The sequence below is a fragment of the Pelophylax lessonae genome (genome assembly GCF_965119305.1).
Source record: "Pelophylax lessonae genome assembly, chromosome: 5".
Classification (NCBI taxonomy): domain Eukaryota; kingdom Metazoa; phylum Chordata; class Amphibia; order Anura; family Ranidae; genus Pelophylax; species Pelophylax lessonae.
In genome coordinates this window covers 444,219,304-444,236,067 of record NC_138772.1, presented here as the reverse complement: position 1 = coordinate 444,236,067, position 16,764 = coordinate 444,219,304, and the positions used below count along the sequence as shown (strand labels likewise).

The following is a 16,764-nucleotide window of genomic DNA, read 5'->3' as shown; positions in this document are numbered from 1 at the left end:
TGACCACTTCAGTGATTTGAAGTGGTCATGGTGGTAGGAGTTAGAAACACTGCACATGCTCGCCCCCCCCCTCCGAGGCAGCCTCTGCCTACTATTAGTTCGAAGCTGCTGTGACCGTGCCCCCGACCCAACTTCCTTCCTCCCCAGCAAAAAAAAATTGTCAGGGGGCAGTGGGCCGCATTGCCTGTGGCTCCGGGCCGCATGTGGCCCTTGGGCCGCAGGTTGGACATGCCTGATTTAAAGTGTAACTAAGTATTCCCTACTATATTTTCAGGTTTATAAAACCCAAAACTTGCCGCAGATAGAAGATAAAATTCGGTAGATTCATCTTATTTTGAAGTAATAATAGATATTTTCATTCATTTGTGGGTTCTCAAATGTTGCCAAATCAGCCAAGGAGTGTCCTCAGAGGATGTGGTGCATCCATAGACAAGCAATCGCTTGTTCAACTGGATAAGTCAACAACCACCTTATATCCATGGCTGGACCAAAATTATTGTATTCTATATATTGAGAACACCACAATAAAAATGAGTAGATATAATAATATTATTATTATTATCATAACATATAGTATCTTCAGGCCATTGTAGGGAAACCTGTTGTGTGAGAAATATGTACATAGGCAATGCTAGTATATCCTTTCTGAAAATGCTAGCTGCCTGGTTGGAATGCTTATATTTTGGATTCAGTACTATGATTCACTAAGTTGGATGTGTTGCATGCTTATCTGTGACTTGAAAGTATTAAAGCCACAAACAGCCAGGCAACTAGCAAAGGCATGACTATAACAGCAAACAGGTTTACATTCTCCTTGTTTATGTTACGAGGTTGATGTTCATTCATGACCTCAGTCGTATTTATCTAGTGAGATAGTGCTAGGACAGCAGGATTCATCCCCTTAACATATTGTGATAACTTTTTCCTTTTTTTTCCCATCTAATGGCACCCTTTGGACAGTTTTGGCTAAATGTAGAATAGAGGAAGAGGGTGTAGGGGAACTTGAAGAGCTCAAAAGTTTTTGTTTTGTTTTTTTGTTTGTTTTTTTAGGGTTCAGGAGAAATCAAATTATTCCTCCTTTCTGTACTTTGGTGCGTTGCACCATTAAAAAGAAGACCAACAACTCCTCCAATAGCACATTCTATCATCATATTTTACTACAATAACCACATGGCCCAAGGGGCAGAGCGTGTATAAAAGTACATCAACCAGGTGTGCCTAGGTTAGCATAATGTCTACATAAAGCCCTGCACAAGGTGCACTTTTTCATTTATTACATAGAAACTTGGAAGGCAAAATTGTTCCCCACTATTCCTTGGAAGTCATAAGTGTGAAAGCAGCAGGAAATTGTTCTTCCAATTCTTATTTGCATATGTAAACTTTGGATATCCTGAAAATTAATAATGGATCATTGTTCCAAAATGTAATAAATATGTACAAATTTGGTCCTCGAAGCAAGAAGAGACTTACGTTTTTCCTTCTCTATATCCACACCTTCACTCTCTGTGTCACTTGGGAGGATCCAGGGCTGGCGTGATCCCTGCAATTGTTCATATGATTCCTCCTAGTAAATGGGGCAGAACATTTTTTTGGATATTAGACATTTATTTATAGTTGCATCATTATACAAATATTATTTGATGCTGGTTCCAACAATATTCTTAGAAATAGCTAATGCCTCTTTCCCAGATTGTATTTAGACTTCTTACTGCCATTCAGTCACCACTCTCATTACTTAATGTACAACCAGGTAGCAAGTAAAAAGTGTTATCACTTGGTTTGCAATCCCCTGAAATCTGAGTAAAGAAGCAAAGCCACCTTACAATCATCTCTGACAACCATATACCATAACTAAAAAAACACCTCACCAGCTTGTAATCTCATTGCATGCAGAGGAAACTGACCCATTAAAGTGTTTGCAAATACTGTTTTTTTTATTAAAACAATAAATGTCATATTTACATATGACATATTTATCTGTGGAATGGTTTTGAACAGAGTAGACCAGATGATCTTCTTTTGGGCTCCCCCCAAAAAGAAGATCATCCTTGGCTCCTCCTTTTTGGCGATTGTCCCCATAGCTTGTCACAGAATTAGATTGACAGCAGCATGAGCCAGTGGCTCCCATTACTATCAATCTGCTCTGTGAGAAGGGAGAGAGTGGAGAGAGCCGCTGCTCAGGTAAGTAGAGGGGGGAGAGGGGGAGATCCTGTAGCACAGAAGTTTTTTTTTTGTTTTTTTTTACCTTAATGCATAGATTGCATTACGGTAACAAACCTTAAGGGTTTAGAACCACTTCTGTTGTTGATTGGTTTACACTGACATGGATTTCTGCTTTTGAGATTGAGGTGTCTTCAAGAAGGTCTTGAGCGATGCTCCACCTAGTACTTCAAATTTAACAATTTTAACTACAGAGAAAAGCCATATATTTGACAATTTATTGCAACAAAAAATGTCCTGGGATGTCTAAGAAAAATATATATAAATATTTAAATAAACACATACTGTATATTTATACATACTGTATTTGGAACACCTGCCTTTACACGCACATGAACATTTAATGGCATCCCAATTAAAGTTTATAGGGTTCAAGATTGAGTTGGCCCACCCTTTGCAGCTATAACAGCTTCAACTCCTCTGGGAAGGCCATCCACAAGATTTTAGAGTGCATCTATGGGAATGTTCCACCATTCTTCCAAAAGCACATTTGTGTTGTCAGCCACTGATGTTGAATAAGAAGTCCTAGCTCACAGTCTCTGCTCTAATTCATCCAAAAGGTGTTCTATCAGGTTAAGGTCAGGACTCTGTGCAGGCCAGTCAAGTTCCTCCACCCCAAACTCGCTCATCCATGTCTTTGTGGACCTTGCCTTGTGCACTGGTCCAAATCATTTGGTGGAGGGGGGATTATGGTGTGGGGTTGTATCTCTGAAGTTGGGCTTGGCCCCTTAGTTCCAGTAAAGAGAACTCTTAAGGCGTCAGCATACCAAGACATTTTGGACAATTTCATGCTCCAAACTGTCTTGGTATGCTGACGCCTTAAGATTTCCCTTTACTTGAACTAAGGGGCCAAGCCCAACCCCAGAAACACAACACCACAACGTAATCCCCCCTGCACCAAATGATTTGGACCAGTGCTCAAGGCAAGGTCCATAAAGATATGGTGAGTGAGTTTGGGGTGGAGGAACTTGACTGGCCTGCACAGAGTCCTGACCTCAACTAGATAGAGCGCCTTTGGGATGAATTAGAATGGAGACTGTGAGCCAGGCCTTCTCATCCAACATCAGTGCCTGACCTCACAAATGCGCTTCTGGAAGAATGGTCAAACACTCCCAAAGACACACTCCTAAAGCCTCTCTTCTCCCCCCCCCCCCCCCCGGCTGCTGCGGGGGATGTTTCAGGTTTGAAAGAGGGGGAAGGGGCTAGTAAATGTGTCATTTACCAGCCCCTTCCTTTTCTAAAAAAAACACAGTGAACACACTTGCTCACTGTGTCCATTTATAACTGAAGCATAGTAAACTGTGTTTATTATGCTTTAGTTTGTGAATGAACAGGAAGCCACTCGGCAAAGATCAATTAATTCACTGCCCTGTGCAGCCGAGGTTGTAGAGAAGGACATGTGTGTTCGAGCTTTGGGGTGCACACCCTAATGGAGTAGGCTGCGAACACCAATGGGGCCAACTCAAATTATGAGCCCTACGGACTAAGACTGGGATGCCATTAAAGTTCATGTGCGTGTAAAGGCAGGCGTTCCAATACTTTTGGAGATATAGTGTATCTCCACTACACCACTGGCTAAGCAGCTACAGTACATGAAGCACCGTGGCATAATTTTATTGTGTAGGACTGAATGGCAGTCTTAAATTATAGAACTCATCCCCTCTTTTTTTCAAGAGGGCAACAGTGCCAGGACAAGGTCATGTAGAGCCCAGAGTGAACATGCCAAACTGTGCACTACCCCCCATCAAGATGCATGAGCATTTGGTGTCAGCAAAAATCCCCCCACAAAAACACTGAGCACTAATCTGCATGCTTACCTCTAAGCAAAATTTGCTCTTCTCCCAGTACAAATCCACCCTCCTGCTAAAGTCTCCCTTCTCAGCACAAATCTTTGTCTCCCCTCCCATCCCCCAAATCCCCCCAGCTTAAATGCCCTCTCCCCAAAAATGCACTCCTCCTAGCACACAACCTCTACCCCTAAAATTTCCCCTCCTACTACACATCTTCTCCCCACACGTTCAAATCCCCCCCTCTTAGCACAAATCTTCTTCCCCTCATCCCCCCTCCCAACACAAATGTCCCTAAATCACCACTCTTCGCACCCCCCTTGCCCAGTACAGACATAACCAAATGTCACTACAAATCTACAATGCTTTAGATCCTATACAGCAGATATACAGCAATAAGGCTGCATGCACAGGAGTGCCCAATAAACCCTTACAAACCAGAAAGAGCACTGCTTTTTTTCAGAAAGAATTGCAGAGAAATGGTAGATTTTTTGAGGGTACTTCTTAGGCACAAAATACAATTTCTAACTGTTCCCTATAATATAGGAATTTTTGGGTTTTTGAGTTCAGTCTCACCTAATACCTGCAATCTTACTTACTACAAAAGAGAAGACATCAGGAAACCGACCAGCGCTCAGTGAATATTGCACTGCATTACATAAAAATAATTTACAGTGCTGCAGATCTAATCCCTTATTCTTGCTTTACACTTGTGTGGGTGGATGTGGGTGCAGGAATTGCACCTATTCCTGCACCCACAACCATCCACAGCCAATACATGCTGCTCTTTTACAGATGCAAGGGGCTGCCATCCCTTCCTATTGGCACCCCCATGCATCTAAACACGCAATGCGTTTGTGGGTGTGGGAAACTTGCGGCAGTTTTAAAAATGGCGCAGGGACCTTTTTCTGCATTTTCCACAGGTACAGCAGCCGATGTAGATGGTTTGCTTGTTTTGCTCAGACACAAGTGAGGTGGGTAGAGGAATCATCCTTGCTGTGCCATTGTATTCTGAAAGCAGGATTCCTCGGGTGTCAGAATACACTTAGGGCTCTTTCACACGGGCGTTCAGTTTTTTTTTGCCAAATCAGGTCCTTTTTTTTTTTTTTGAAACGGACACGGATTACACTTGTGTCATCCGGTCCGTCTGTCCGTTTTTCATCCCATCCGTTTGCGGATGAAAAACGGACATAATGTATCTCTATGTAAATACGGATGTCAGCGGATGACACCACTGACATCCGTTTTTGCGTCCGTTACGTTTTTTGAACGGAAGAAAAAATAGGTTTCTCTTCCGTTCCAAAAAACTGAACTGAACTGAAAGGACGAAAAACGGATGTCAGCGGATGGTCATCCGCTGACATCCGTATTTAAATAGAGATACATTATGTCCGTTTTTCATCCGCAAACTGATGGGATGAAAAACGGACATACGGAACGCCCGTGTGAAAGAGCCCTTAATCAGCAGCTGCTGCCAGCTAATCGAGAAGAAAATTCCATCAATCCCTTTCAGCAGAAGTAGGAATGGCCATAGATGTATCGAAATGTAATTGGTCCCTGCTGAATCATCCAATTTTCAATCCATCTGAGGCCAGCCTATTGGCATGACTAAGTGCTAATGATAGAACAAGCACAGGAACTTTAAAATAGGATCAAATAGGATCAGCAAGTCCACTGTTCTTACCAGATCAAATTAGGTCATACAGTATGGGGATTCCACAGTGAATAATATATCATTTTTCTGTAAAAACATTGAGTAACAAAACATACTATCTGTGCTAGGCTCTACTACACAAAGTTAAAATTTATATCACAGAACATTTTACAGCATGCACTACCTGTAGTTCAGTAGTGAGATGCGGTACACGAGTATACACTAGACTAGGTAGTATTTTACTGGAGATCATAAAATTTGGCTATTTTATTTGTATGTGTGTGTTCCATTTTATCTATAATTGTGATCTTGGCACAGCATTTAAAAAAATAATTACATTCATTTTATCTCATCTGGAAGGCGTGTGGGAGTTGATCCATGACTTCCAGACATACAACCCCTTGGCTAACAAGATATCTGCATTTTTATGCAAATAGAATTATCAAAAAATGCATTTTGTTGCTTCCTGTGGAAAACTGCAATTATCGAAGTGTTTGTTGATGGTCATGGAGATAATATAGTCCATATGACTGTACTGATTAAGGGCTATAGCTTGGACAAAAATATTAGCAGCTACAAATATAGTAGTTCATCAACAGGTCACTGGCATAGAAACAAAAACAAAGTTCTCCTGATTTCCTCCGTGTCCATGCTTCCCCTGAACAGAAAAGTTGAATGAAACCATGTTCATTACCAGATCAAACATATGCAAGCGATAACATTATCTTGTTTTCTTTACTCATTGTTGAAGAAACATTTTTGTAGTTTGGGTTGAAGACCTAATTTAATCTAAGGCTGTTTGATTACTTTACAGACGTTATCTCAGTTTATCACAGCCAAGATCTTCCGTTCACCCTGTTTGAATTTCAAACTCATAATTATATTAAAGTGACCCAGAGCTGTAATTTTAAATGTCACCTGCAGCTCCGCTTTCTGAGAAATGTTGATATCATGGCTTCATCAGAAAACGCAATGATTGCGTTTTTACTTCCGTTTTCCAAGTATCACAAACAGAGGGATTAGGATTCTTTTGTTGGGGGGCTGTGAAAATTTGGGGACACTTCTCTAGTGGTTCCAATCTGATATGGGATTTCCTTAGGCATTCCATTAATGAAGGGAACCTCTTCCACGATGGCCATGTATTACAGTGTGTTTTTCAAGTAAAACACTAATGTATAAAACCTGTCCATACTCAACCCATGGGAAGCAAGAGTCTGCTGACAATAGGTAGGAAAGAGAAAGAGGAAGGAAGAGTAAGAAAGAAAAATGAAGAGTAATAAGATAAAACTGTGATGATGTGAGGATATAGCCACTTGATATTGTTATGCTGGGTATACACGGAGGAGGAGCTACGTGTGACGTCACCCGTGGACATTGTTTTGGTATACAGATTGTATTGAAATCGCTTATTGTTTGCACTTGTCACAAGTGCTGGACTTGTAAATGTTTTTAATATGTCTTAATTAGTGTGATATCAAACGGAGAGCACTAGATATTGCTTCATTTATCATAACATATCACGGATGGACTTATACCGCTGCTATGGAGTGCCCTCTGGATGAATTGTGTCCCCTCATTGGGAAAGGCGTATTGAGATCTATTGGTCATAACAAGTGGCTGCTAATGACTGTGGTGGAGGGATTCTTACATTGACACCTGCATGCCTCAATCAGAAGCACTTTTTCACAGTGGTCATGAATATGTGGCTCTTTTTTAGATGGACTTATTCATTTATTCTTTTATGGATGATTGCATTTATTTATTCTTGTTTGTGCTGCACTATTTGAGTGATTATATGTATTTTTAAGGTGTTGTCTATTTGCCTTCAAGTGTTCAGCTTGCAAACCAATAAGGCCATTAATCAAGATTTGCGCTGAATATATACATTTTTTCGAATGTATAAACCCTGTTCCAACTTAACCCATGAGAAGCAAGAGTTTGCTGAGAATAGGTAGGAAAAGGAAAGAGGAAGGAAGAGTAGGAAAGAAAAAGAAAGAGTAAGAAGATAAAACTGTGATGATGTGAGGATATAGCCACTTGATTGTTATGTTGGGTATACACGTCACGTATAGGACAAAAGTCAGCGGGTTCAGCAGGAACTGGCCAACTTTCCGTACGCACAGTATGTACTTCTCTCTGCTTAACAGAAGGCGGACCAATGCCTGTCTTCTGTGAAACAATCATACTGGAAAATCAGCATTTGATTAGTGCCTGCAGCCACTGTCCCATTGGGGAGATTTCCTTTACTGTCCCAAAGCCAAAACAGGAATTAAGAAACAATCCCTCTAAGGTTAGGGAATTCCTTGTTGTTATAGGGGTCACCAAATTTATTACCCCATTGGAAGATTTTCCCTCTGTGTTCTGGTTAAAGCCCAAGATTTAGGATTTTCTTCTACTTTCACTTTTGGTGATAACGGTAAATAGGACAAATAGAAAAGGTAAATCTCGCTAATGGGGGTACGGACAGCAAAAAAATCTGACAGGTGTTCCAATTCTTCTCCACTATATCCAAAACTGATAAAAAAAAAAAATGTTGCCTTTTAGTTATACTTTGAAAAAGATGCAATGGGCAAAGCATCAACATTTTTCAAGTGTACTTAGGAGGTATTTATGACCTCTCCCAGGAATCACAGTACACCCCCTCAGTATACTGTAGCTGCTTTTCCCTCTCCTAAAGGACAGCATCATCTTTATGTACATTTTATCTTTTATCTTTATGTACAAGTACCTTCTTACTGGTCTGAGATATTAGTTCAGACATGGCATATTCATGCAAGTCCTGGAAACTGTGGTTTTTGGCTGTGTTACTAATAGTGATGGGCAGAACACCCTCGGGTTCTGTTCTACACATTAGTACTCCAGAACAGGGAAAAAGTTCTAAACCAGAACTCTATTAAAGTCTATAGGACCAGAACTCAAAAAATCAAAAGTTCCCATGCAAGTTGCTTATATGCAAGTTATTGGCTATAATTAGGGTATGGGGGGCCTGGATACTGCCATGGGGGACACTTGAGTTTTTAAATTAGGAGTGATTTTAATGATGCTTAAAGTGGAAAGATAAAAATGAAAAATTCCTTTTAACCAGTTCTGGACTGCCCACCGCATATATACGGCGGCCCGGCTGCGCATAATCATGTATAGGTACGTGATGCGCGCTCGCAGGTCAGGTGTGTGCATGCCCGCCATTCTGGCGGTGACCTGATTCGGTTCAGAACCGATCAGTCTTCAGGTCTAGGTCAATGATTTATGGCCTTGACCTGAGATCGGATCTGAGGAATTACAGAACGAAATGATGCAATCTTTTCTCCTGGAGCCCTTTTCGGTTCCAGCATGAGAGAAGAGACCATCACCGTGAATACACAAGCACTACACTGACACTAGTACACATAGGCCCACATTTAACCCCCTGATCACCCCCCCCCCCCCCAGTTAACCCTTTCACTCCCTGTCACATTGTCAATATATACAGTATAAAGGTAATTTACTGATTAATGTATTAGTGTCACTAGTGACGCAAGTTAGCCCCAGTTGAAGTCCCAGATAGGTTTAGGATACCCGCCATATATCCCCTAATAAAGGTTAAACCCCTTGATCATCCTCAGTTAACCCCTTTACTGCCCTGTCATAGTGTCACTATATACAGTATACAGATAAGTTACTGATCACTGTATTAATGGTGACGCTGGTTAGCTAGTTAGCCTCAGTCTTAGTATAGCATCAGGGTCCCGCCACATATTTTCTATTAAAGTTTTAACCCCCTGATTGCTTCCCAGTTAACCCTTTTACTTCCTGTCACAGTGTCACTAGAAAAGTGTACAGATTTTTTTTTCTGATCACTGTATTAGTGTCACGGGTGACACCAGTTAGATCCAGCATCAGGGTCAATTTCAGATAGCATCAGATTTTAACCCTTTGATTGCCAGTAACACTAACACACACACATACACTATATACCGCCATTATTAGTATAGTGTCTGAATGGATCAATATCTTTGATCTGATCAGAACTATACTAGCATCCCCAATAGTTTAGTGCTCCCAAAAACACGGCATTAGCAGGATCAGCCCTGACACCTGCCAGCACCTGCGTTTAGCCCCTCGGTCCAGCCCCCAAGAAGTGTAGTATCAATAGATCACGGTCACTTTCAATACACAGCACACAAACAGTTCAACCAGTCCTCTACAACCAGGTACTTTTTTACCTGTGAGTCGCACTAGGTACCTGTAAATTTATTGGCATGTCAAAACGAAAGGTACACTAGTGAAGAGGCCTACAGGATAATGAGCATGACAGATGAGAGTAATGGGGAGTCCTCACTGTCAGAATCAGGCTCAGTATACGAACCTATAGAGAACAGCAGCACCCTGACAGATAGCTCCAATGATGGAGTAGAGGTTTCTGCTAATGTCAGCCATTCCAGCCCCGTTCTTTTGTTGCTGGGGTGTAACAACTGCATGATATTCGTATGCAGCAGAGTGTCGGTACTAGAGCCGCTCAACCTTCTGGTGAACTGGCGAGCACCAGCAGCTTAGTACACCCTGGTCGTAGACAAAACAGCACTGCAGTATCACTTGGTGACGTGGCGAGTCCCATAAGTGCAGTTTAAGCTGGTGGGGTGGCTAGCACAAGTAGTGGCCCGCAGCCACCAAGAATTCAAATGCAGGCCCGTAGAACCTATAGTGCCCTCCCTGATGCGCTGGCAAATCCTGATTGGCAGCCCACAGATTCTGATGCGTCCGTACTTCCCCAAACATTCACTGGCCCACCCGGAATTCAGGTGGAAACAGTCAGTTTTACTCCCCTTGATTTTTCTTGAGCTGTTTTTCCCAGAAGATCTGTACAGGTCTTTTGTGGACCAAAGCAATTTGTATGCCAATCAATTTATCGCCGCTAATTCCAAATTTGACCCTTGCCAGAGAATTTGGCTGGAAACCTATAACAGTTCCCGAATTTAAAACCTTTCTGTGCCTATCCCTCAACATGGGCATTACTAAAAAAAGTGATTTGTGGTTATATCGGTCGACTGTCCCAATTCATCATATGCCCGTGATCTCTGCTGCCATGACCATGGCTCAATATGAGCAAATATTGCGGTTCATGTAATTCAGTGACAATGAACTCTGTCGCCCTCGGGGTGATCCTGGATATGACTGGCTCCACAAAATACGGCCCCTCGTAAACCACTGCAATCAAAGATTTGTAGCCTTGTTTATCCCCCAACAAGATGTTTGCATTGACAAGTCCCTGATTAAGTTTTCTGGCCGCCTTGCTAGTAAACAGTTTCTCACCAGCAAGCGTGCCAGATATGGAGTCAAGATGTGTAAGCTCTGTGACAGGGCAACAGGCTATACATGTCGTTTTATGGTTTATGAGGGAAAAGATAGCAATATGGAGTCCTTCAACTGCCCAGACTACATAGGGAGCAGTGGCAAGATTGTTTGGGACTTGGTGTCACCCTTATTAGTATAGGGTACAGCACGGTACAGTCTAGGACACACTTTCACACAGGGTCCCGAAAGATGCTAGCTGGCTATCACATTTTAAGAGACCCTAGCCTGGGAAGTTTATAGTTACAATAAACGTGTAAAAAAAAGACAAAAAAAAAAAAACCCCATAAAAAATAAAATAAATAAAAAAGCCAAAAATTGTCATTTTATTGTTCCTACTGTTTTACTGTATTTTATACTATACTGTAATGCTTTATTGTTACTGTGTTTTATTGTTAACCATTGTTTGCTTTGCCGGTATGTCATTCTGCTGTTTTACTGTACTGTTACTGTGTTATATTGTTAACCATTGTTTGCTTTGCAGGTATGCCATTCAGCTGCAGTGATTTGCTCCAGCGCTGTATGAGGTGATTTCACCACCACAGTTAAAAAAAAGAGCATATATGGCGAAGCATAGAGGATGGAGTGAACATAGGGGCGGATTGCCCCTATGCTTCGCCATATATTTTTTACTCTTTTTTGACACAGATTGCAATAAAAAAAGTTGTTTTATTGAGTTAATGTTTTATTGATACTGTGTTTGCTTTGCAGGTATGCCATTCAGCTGCAGCACCGATGTAATGGAGAAATTAGTTGGCTGAACTGAAAAAGAATAGTGCATATATGCCCATCATTAGAAGTGGGTGGATGCAGGGCAGTATTCCAATGGTGGGCATACCACCAATCGAATGTGAATGAAGGAATCTGTCAGATTCTCTTTTTTCGTTCAGCCCACAGGCTGCATGAAAAAAAGAACATTACAATATATGCCGAACAAGGACCAGCAACATACTGATATGTTGCTGGACTTTGAGTGGTTATACCTGAATGATGCCTGCAGGTTTAAACATCATCTTGGTATCATTTTTTTCAGCCAGCAGTTGGCTTTCATGTAAAAGCAATCCTAGCGGCTAATTAGCCCCTAGCCTGCTTTTACAAGCAGTGGGGTGGGAGGGGAGGGGAAAGGAGGGGGGGGAGTCGGGGACATCTCCCCCCCACCCCCACCATCCATGGTTTTCTTGGGTTCTCCTGTCCAACTGGGGAACCCAAGAATGAAGCCGATGGTTCCACCAGCTGACCACAGAGCTGATCGGAGACCAGAATGGCTCTAATCATCTCTATGGCCTATGAAACTGGAAGCTACAAGCATTTCATGACTTTGGCTTCCCTGGATATAAACAGCGGCATTGGGAAATTGGGAAAGCATCTTATCACAACGAGCTTAATGTGGTCAGATGAACTAAGGGCTGAGAATAGATCTAAAGTCTAATAGACCCCACATTTTTCAAAAAGTGAGTACCTGTCACTACCTATTGCTATTATAGGGGATATTTACATTCCCTGTGATAACAATAAAATGATTTAAAAAAAAATGAAAGGGACAGTGTAAAAATAAACTAAAGAGGCAAAATAAATGATGAAAAAAAAATTAAAGCACTCCTGTCCCCCCGTGCTCGTGCACAAAGGCGAATGCAAGCATCTGTCTCATGTCATATGTACACAGCAGTTGCCCATGAATGCAAGGTATCACCGCAAACGTCAGATCGAGGGCAGTAATTCTAGCAGTAGACCTTCTATGAAAATCTTAAGTGGTAAACTGTAAAGGCCTTTAAATGCTTTTAAGAATGTATATAGTTTGTTGCCACTGCACGGGCATGCGCAATTTTAACCACTTACCTACAGTGCACTTTCACCCCCTAACTGCCCAGGCCAATTTTCAGCTTTCAGCGCTGTCACACTTTGAATGACAATTGCGCGGTCATGGTACACTGTACCCATATAAAATTTTTATAATTTTTTTCACACAAATAGAGCTTTCTTTTGGTGGTATTTAATCACCTCTGGGTTTTTTATTTCTTACAAAAAAAAAAAAAAGAAAAATTACAGTAAATTTTGAAAATAAAGAATTTTTCTCTTTCACTGATGTGCGCTGATGAGGCGGCACTTATGGGCACTGATGAATTGGCACTGATGAGGAGGTACTAATATGCCGATTTGATGGGCACTGATGAGCACTGATAGGCAGCAAAATACTCACGATGTCTCTTAGCAAATACCTTGGGGTGTCTACTTTCTGAAAAGGGGTCATTTGGGGGGGGGGGGGGTGGCTTGTGCTATCTTGGCATTTTATAGCCTCCTAAATTGTGATAGGTAGTGAGGAGTGAAATCAAAAATGTATGCCCTTAGAAAGCTTGAAGGCTGTGATTGGTTGTTGGGGTCCTGTACGCAGCTAGACTGCCAAAAAGTCTCACACATGTGGTATCCAAATACTCAGGAGAAGCAGCAGAATGTATTTTGGGGTGTAATTATATATACCCATGACATGTGTGAGCAATATATCATTTAAATGACAACTTTAAGTGACAAAAAATTATAAATACATTTTTTCTGTAATTTAACGAAACGTGGCAAAATATGAAAAATTCCGTGGACTCAACATGCCTCTCAGCAAATAGCTTGGGGTGTCTACTTTCAAAATTGGGGTTATTTGGGGGGTTTTGTGCTATCTTGACATTTCAGGGCCTCCGAAACTGTGATAGGTAGTGAGGAAGTGCAAAACCAAAAACACAGCACAAATAGGTATTAACGTGAATAAATAAATAAATAATTTCTACAATAAAATAACTCCTAAAGTGCACCGTGCAAATACTAGTGCAAATAATTGTGCAAGTTTTTGTGCAAAAGAGCTTATGTGCAAAAACATAGAATGCCCCCCCTAGTTGGGTTGGGTATAATACATAAGAAGGAGATGTGAATAAATATTGCCAATCAAAATGCAATCAGTGCAATATAACTTCTCAAATAAATATTATCAAAAAGAGAGAAGTGAGGAAGTGAATTAAGCAATTTACGATATTTGAAATTCTGAAGGCGGTGATTGGTTTTGGGGTCCTGTATATGGCTAGACTCCCAAAAGGTCTCACACATGTGGTATCCCCATACTCAGGAGAAGCAGCAGAATGTATTTTAGGGTGTAATTCCACATATACCCATGGCATGTGTGAGAAATATATCATTACAGTGATAACTTTGTGTAAAATTAATATAATTTTTTTGTCATTTTTAATCACTTGTGACAAAAAAATGAAACATTCAATGGGCTCAACATGCCCCCAAAGTTCCTTGGGTGTCTAATTTCTAAAAAGGGGTAATTTGGGATGGGGGGTTGTACTGCCCTGACATTTTAGCACCTCAAGTAATGAGATAGGCAGTCATAAACTAAAAGCTGCATAAATTCAAGTAAATGTACCATAGTTTGTAGACGCTATAACTTTTGCGCAAACCAATAAATATACGCTTTTTGAATTTTTTTTTACCCAAGACATGTGGCTAAATACATTTTGGCCTAAATGTAAGACAAAAATGTTTTTTTTTTTTTTTTATAACTAAAAGTAAAAAATATAATTTTTTAAAGACATTTTTTTTTATTTATATTGCAAAAAATAAAAATCCCAGTGGTGATCAAATAACCCCAAAAGAAAGCTCTATTTGTGGGGAAAATAAGGACATCAATTTTGTTTGGGTACAGCGTTGCATAACCGCGTATTTACCAGTTAAACAGCACAGTGCCAAATTGCAAAAAGTGCTCTGGTCAGGAAGAGGTAAAACCTTCCGGAGCTGAAGTGGTAAATATAGTGCCTGGGGAGTCCCTTTAGGGCTCTTTCACACGGTCCGACTCCGTAGGCGGATCCGTGCTGCTCAGCGGGGATCGATCCGGCGATCCCCGTTGAGCCGGCGGATGACAGCTCCGTCTCCGCTTGCAGTGCAGAGAGGGAGGTGTCACAGCCCCCGCTGCTCTCTATGGGGGATCGGATGAGAGCGGACCGCCTGTCCGCTCTCATCCGATCCGATCCGATCCCCAGGACAGATGGAAAATAAGGTTTCCATCCGTCCAGATTTCACGGACAGGATCGGATACGGATGGCAGCGGGTGTCAGCGGAGATGTCTCCGCTGACATCCGCTGCCCCATAGAGCTGCATGGAGGATCCGATCAGATCCGCCTAAAAAACTGACAGGCGGATTTGATCGGATCGCCCGTGTGAAAGAGCCCTTAGTCTGCCTGTAAATTGGCCCACCTGTACTATGTATAAATCCTGCTGTAACAAAACATATATATAAAGAAAAAAAAATGACATTTAATTTGATTTTCCCTGCAAGCTTTCTTTATTTTGTAAACAATGGCTTGGGGAGCCAGTCTGTATGATGAGGCCACAATTTAGTGCACTAGATATTTTGAATAAATTACTCCTTTCCTCAACCTCAGAACCAACATCAGAATTAAGTAATGTCTGTGCGTTCTCAAGAAGTAAGTGGCTGACGGTGTGTTCAAATAATTCAGCTGACTCCTCAATGCATGGTGCTGGGGCTATGGCAGGAGTAGCTGCGGACAACGAGGCAAAATAAGCTGCTCTGGCAGCTGCGGTGGACTTTGCACTAGTCTCCACTTGGGTAATAGAGGATGAGGATGGTTTAGAAAGACAGTCCGCCACCTCCTCTGCATGCTGTGGCTGGATAGCATTGTGTTTGGTGCACCATAAATTGAGGACTGCTGCTGACACAAATTGAAAAACTATTAAAAAAATATATATTTAAAAAAATAAATAAATAAAAAATAAATATATATATAAAAACCACGGCTGACAATTTAAAAAAAGGAGGCAGGGGAAAAAGAAAAAAAAAGGATGCAGTGACAAAAATAAAAAAGGGTGTATACAGCACTAAATGCAATGCTGTTAAACACTGCACTACACAGAATCTACACTGACACACTACACCAGTGGTTCTCAACTCCTGTTCTTAGGACCCACTAACAGGCAAGGTTTGCAAGATTACTAAAATACATCACAGGTGATATCATTTGCTGCTCAGTGATTGCAGTATTCTAGTCTGCATTTCCCCAAGGTAATACTTAAAATCTGGCCTGTTAGTGGGTCCTGAGGACAGGAGTTAAGAACCACTGCACTACAATAAGAATACACTATACTTTCACTACACTCACACTCTACACTCAGTCACAATAACACTAACTAGCTATTACTGAGCCCTGCTCTATCTCCAACAACACACTGTACAAGGTTCTTGTGTGAAAGAACCTTTCATTGTGTGGGGTGGGAATATGATCACTGAGCCATGATTGGGCAAAGTCATCATGACTTTGTCCAATCAGGGCTCCGATAGTGCTCTGTGACCTGATTGGGCAAAGCCTTGAACCTGACCAGTGGTCAGGTGCATTGTTTCATTCAATCAGGGCCCTAGAATGAACTGTGCAGCATGCAATGCATTGTGGGATACTCGGTGGACGAACATCCTGAAGAGCCCCCCACAAATTTGGGTACTCAGTGAACCCCCGAATGGGTGCTGTTCGGAGCTGAGTCAATGCTTGGTCTGAACAGTTTGCCCCATCTCTAATTACCAAGGAACCTGCTGCAGTCTCCCACAGTGGCATTGCTATAAAGTTACAATGTTGCGGTTCGATCTCTAGGAAAGTGGAGAGTAAGGCCCCTTTCACATGTGGCGGACTCCATCTAGTGGATCCACCTGGCAGCGGGGGATCTCTCCTCTGATCCCTGCTGAGCAGGCGGATGACAGGTCCGTGTGTGCTTCGCTATGCAGAG

At 41.6% G+C, this 16,764-nt stretch overlaps 1 protein-coding gene across 1 annotated transcript in view; it reads right to left on the bottom strand.

Annotated features, from left to right (window-relative positions):
• The window catches only part of LOC309556811 (uncharacterized protein C8orf34 homolog), a 424,769-nt gene that overhangs the window by 57,053 nt on the left and 350,952 nt on the right, over positions 1-16,764 (bottom strand). The window contains exon 13 of the mRNA XM_082259329.1: positions 1,471-1,564. Within this exon, the coding sequence (XP_082115455.1) occupies positions 1,471-1,564 (94 nt within the window). The remainder of the gene's footprint in view (positions 1-1,470; positions 1,565-16,764) is intronic.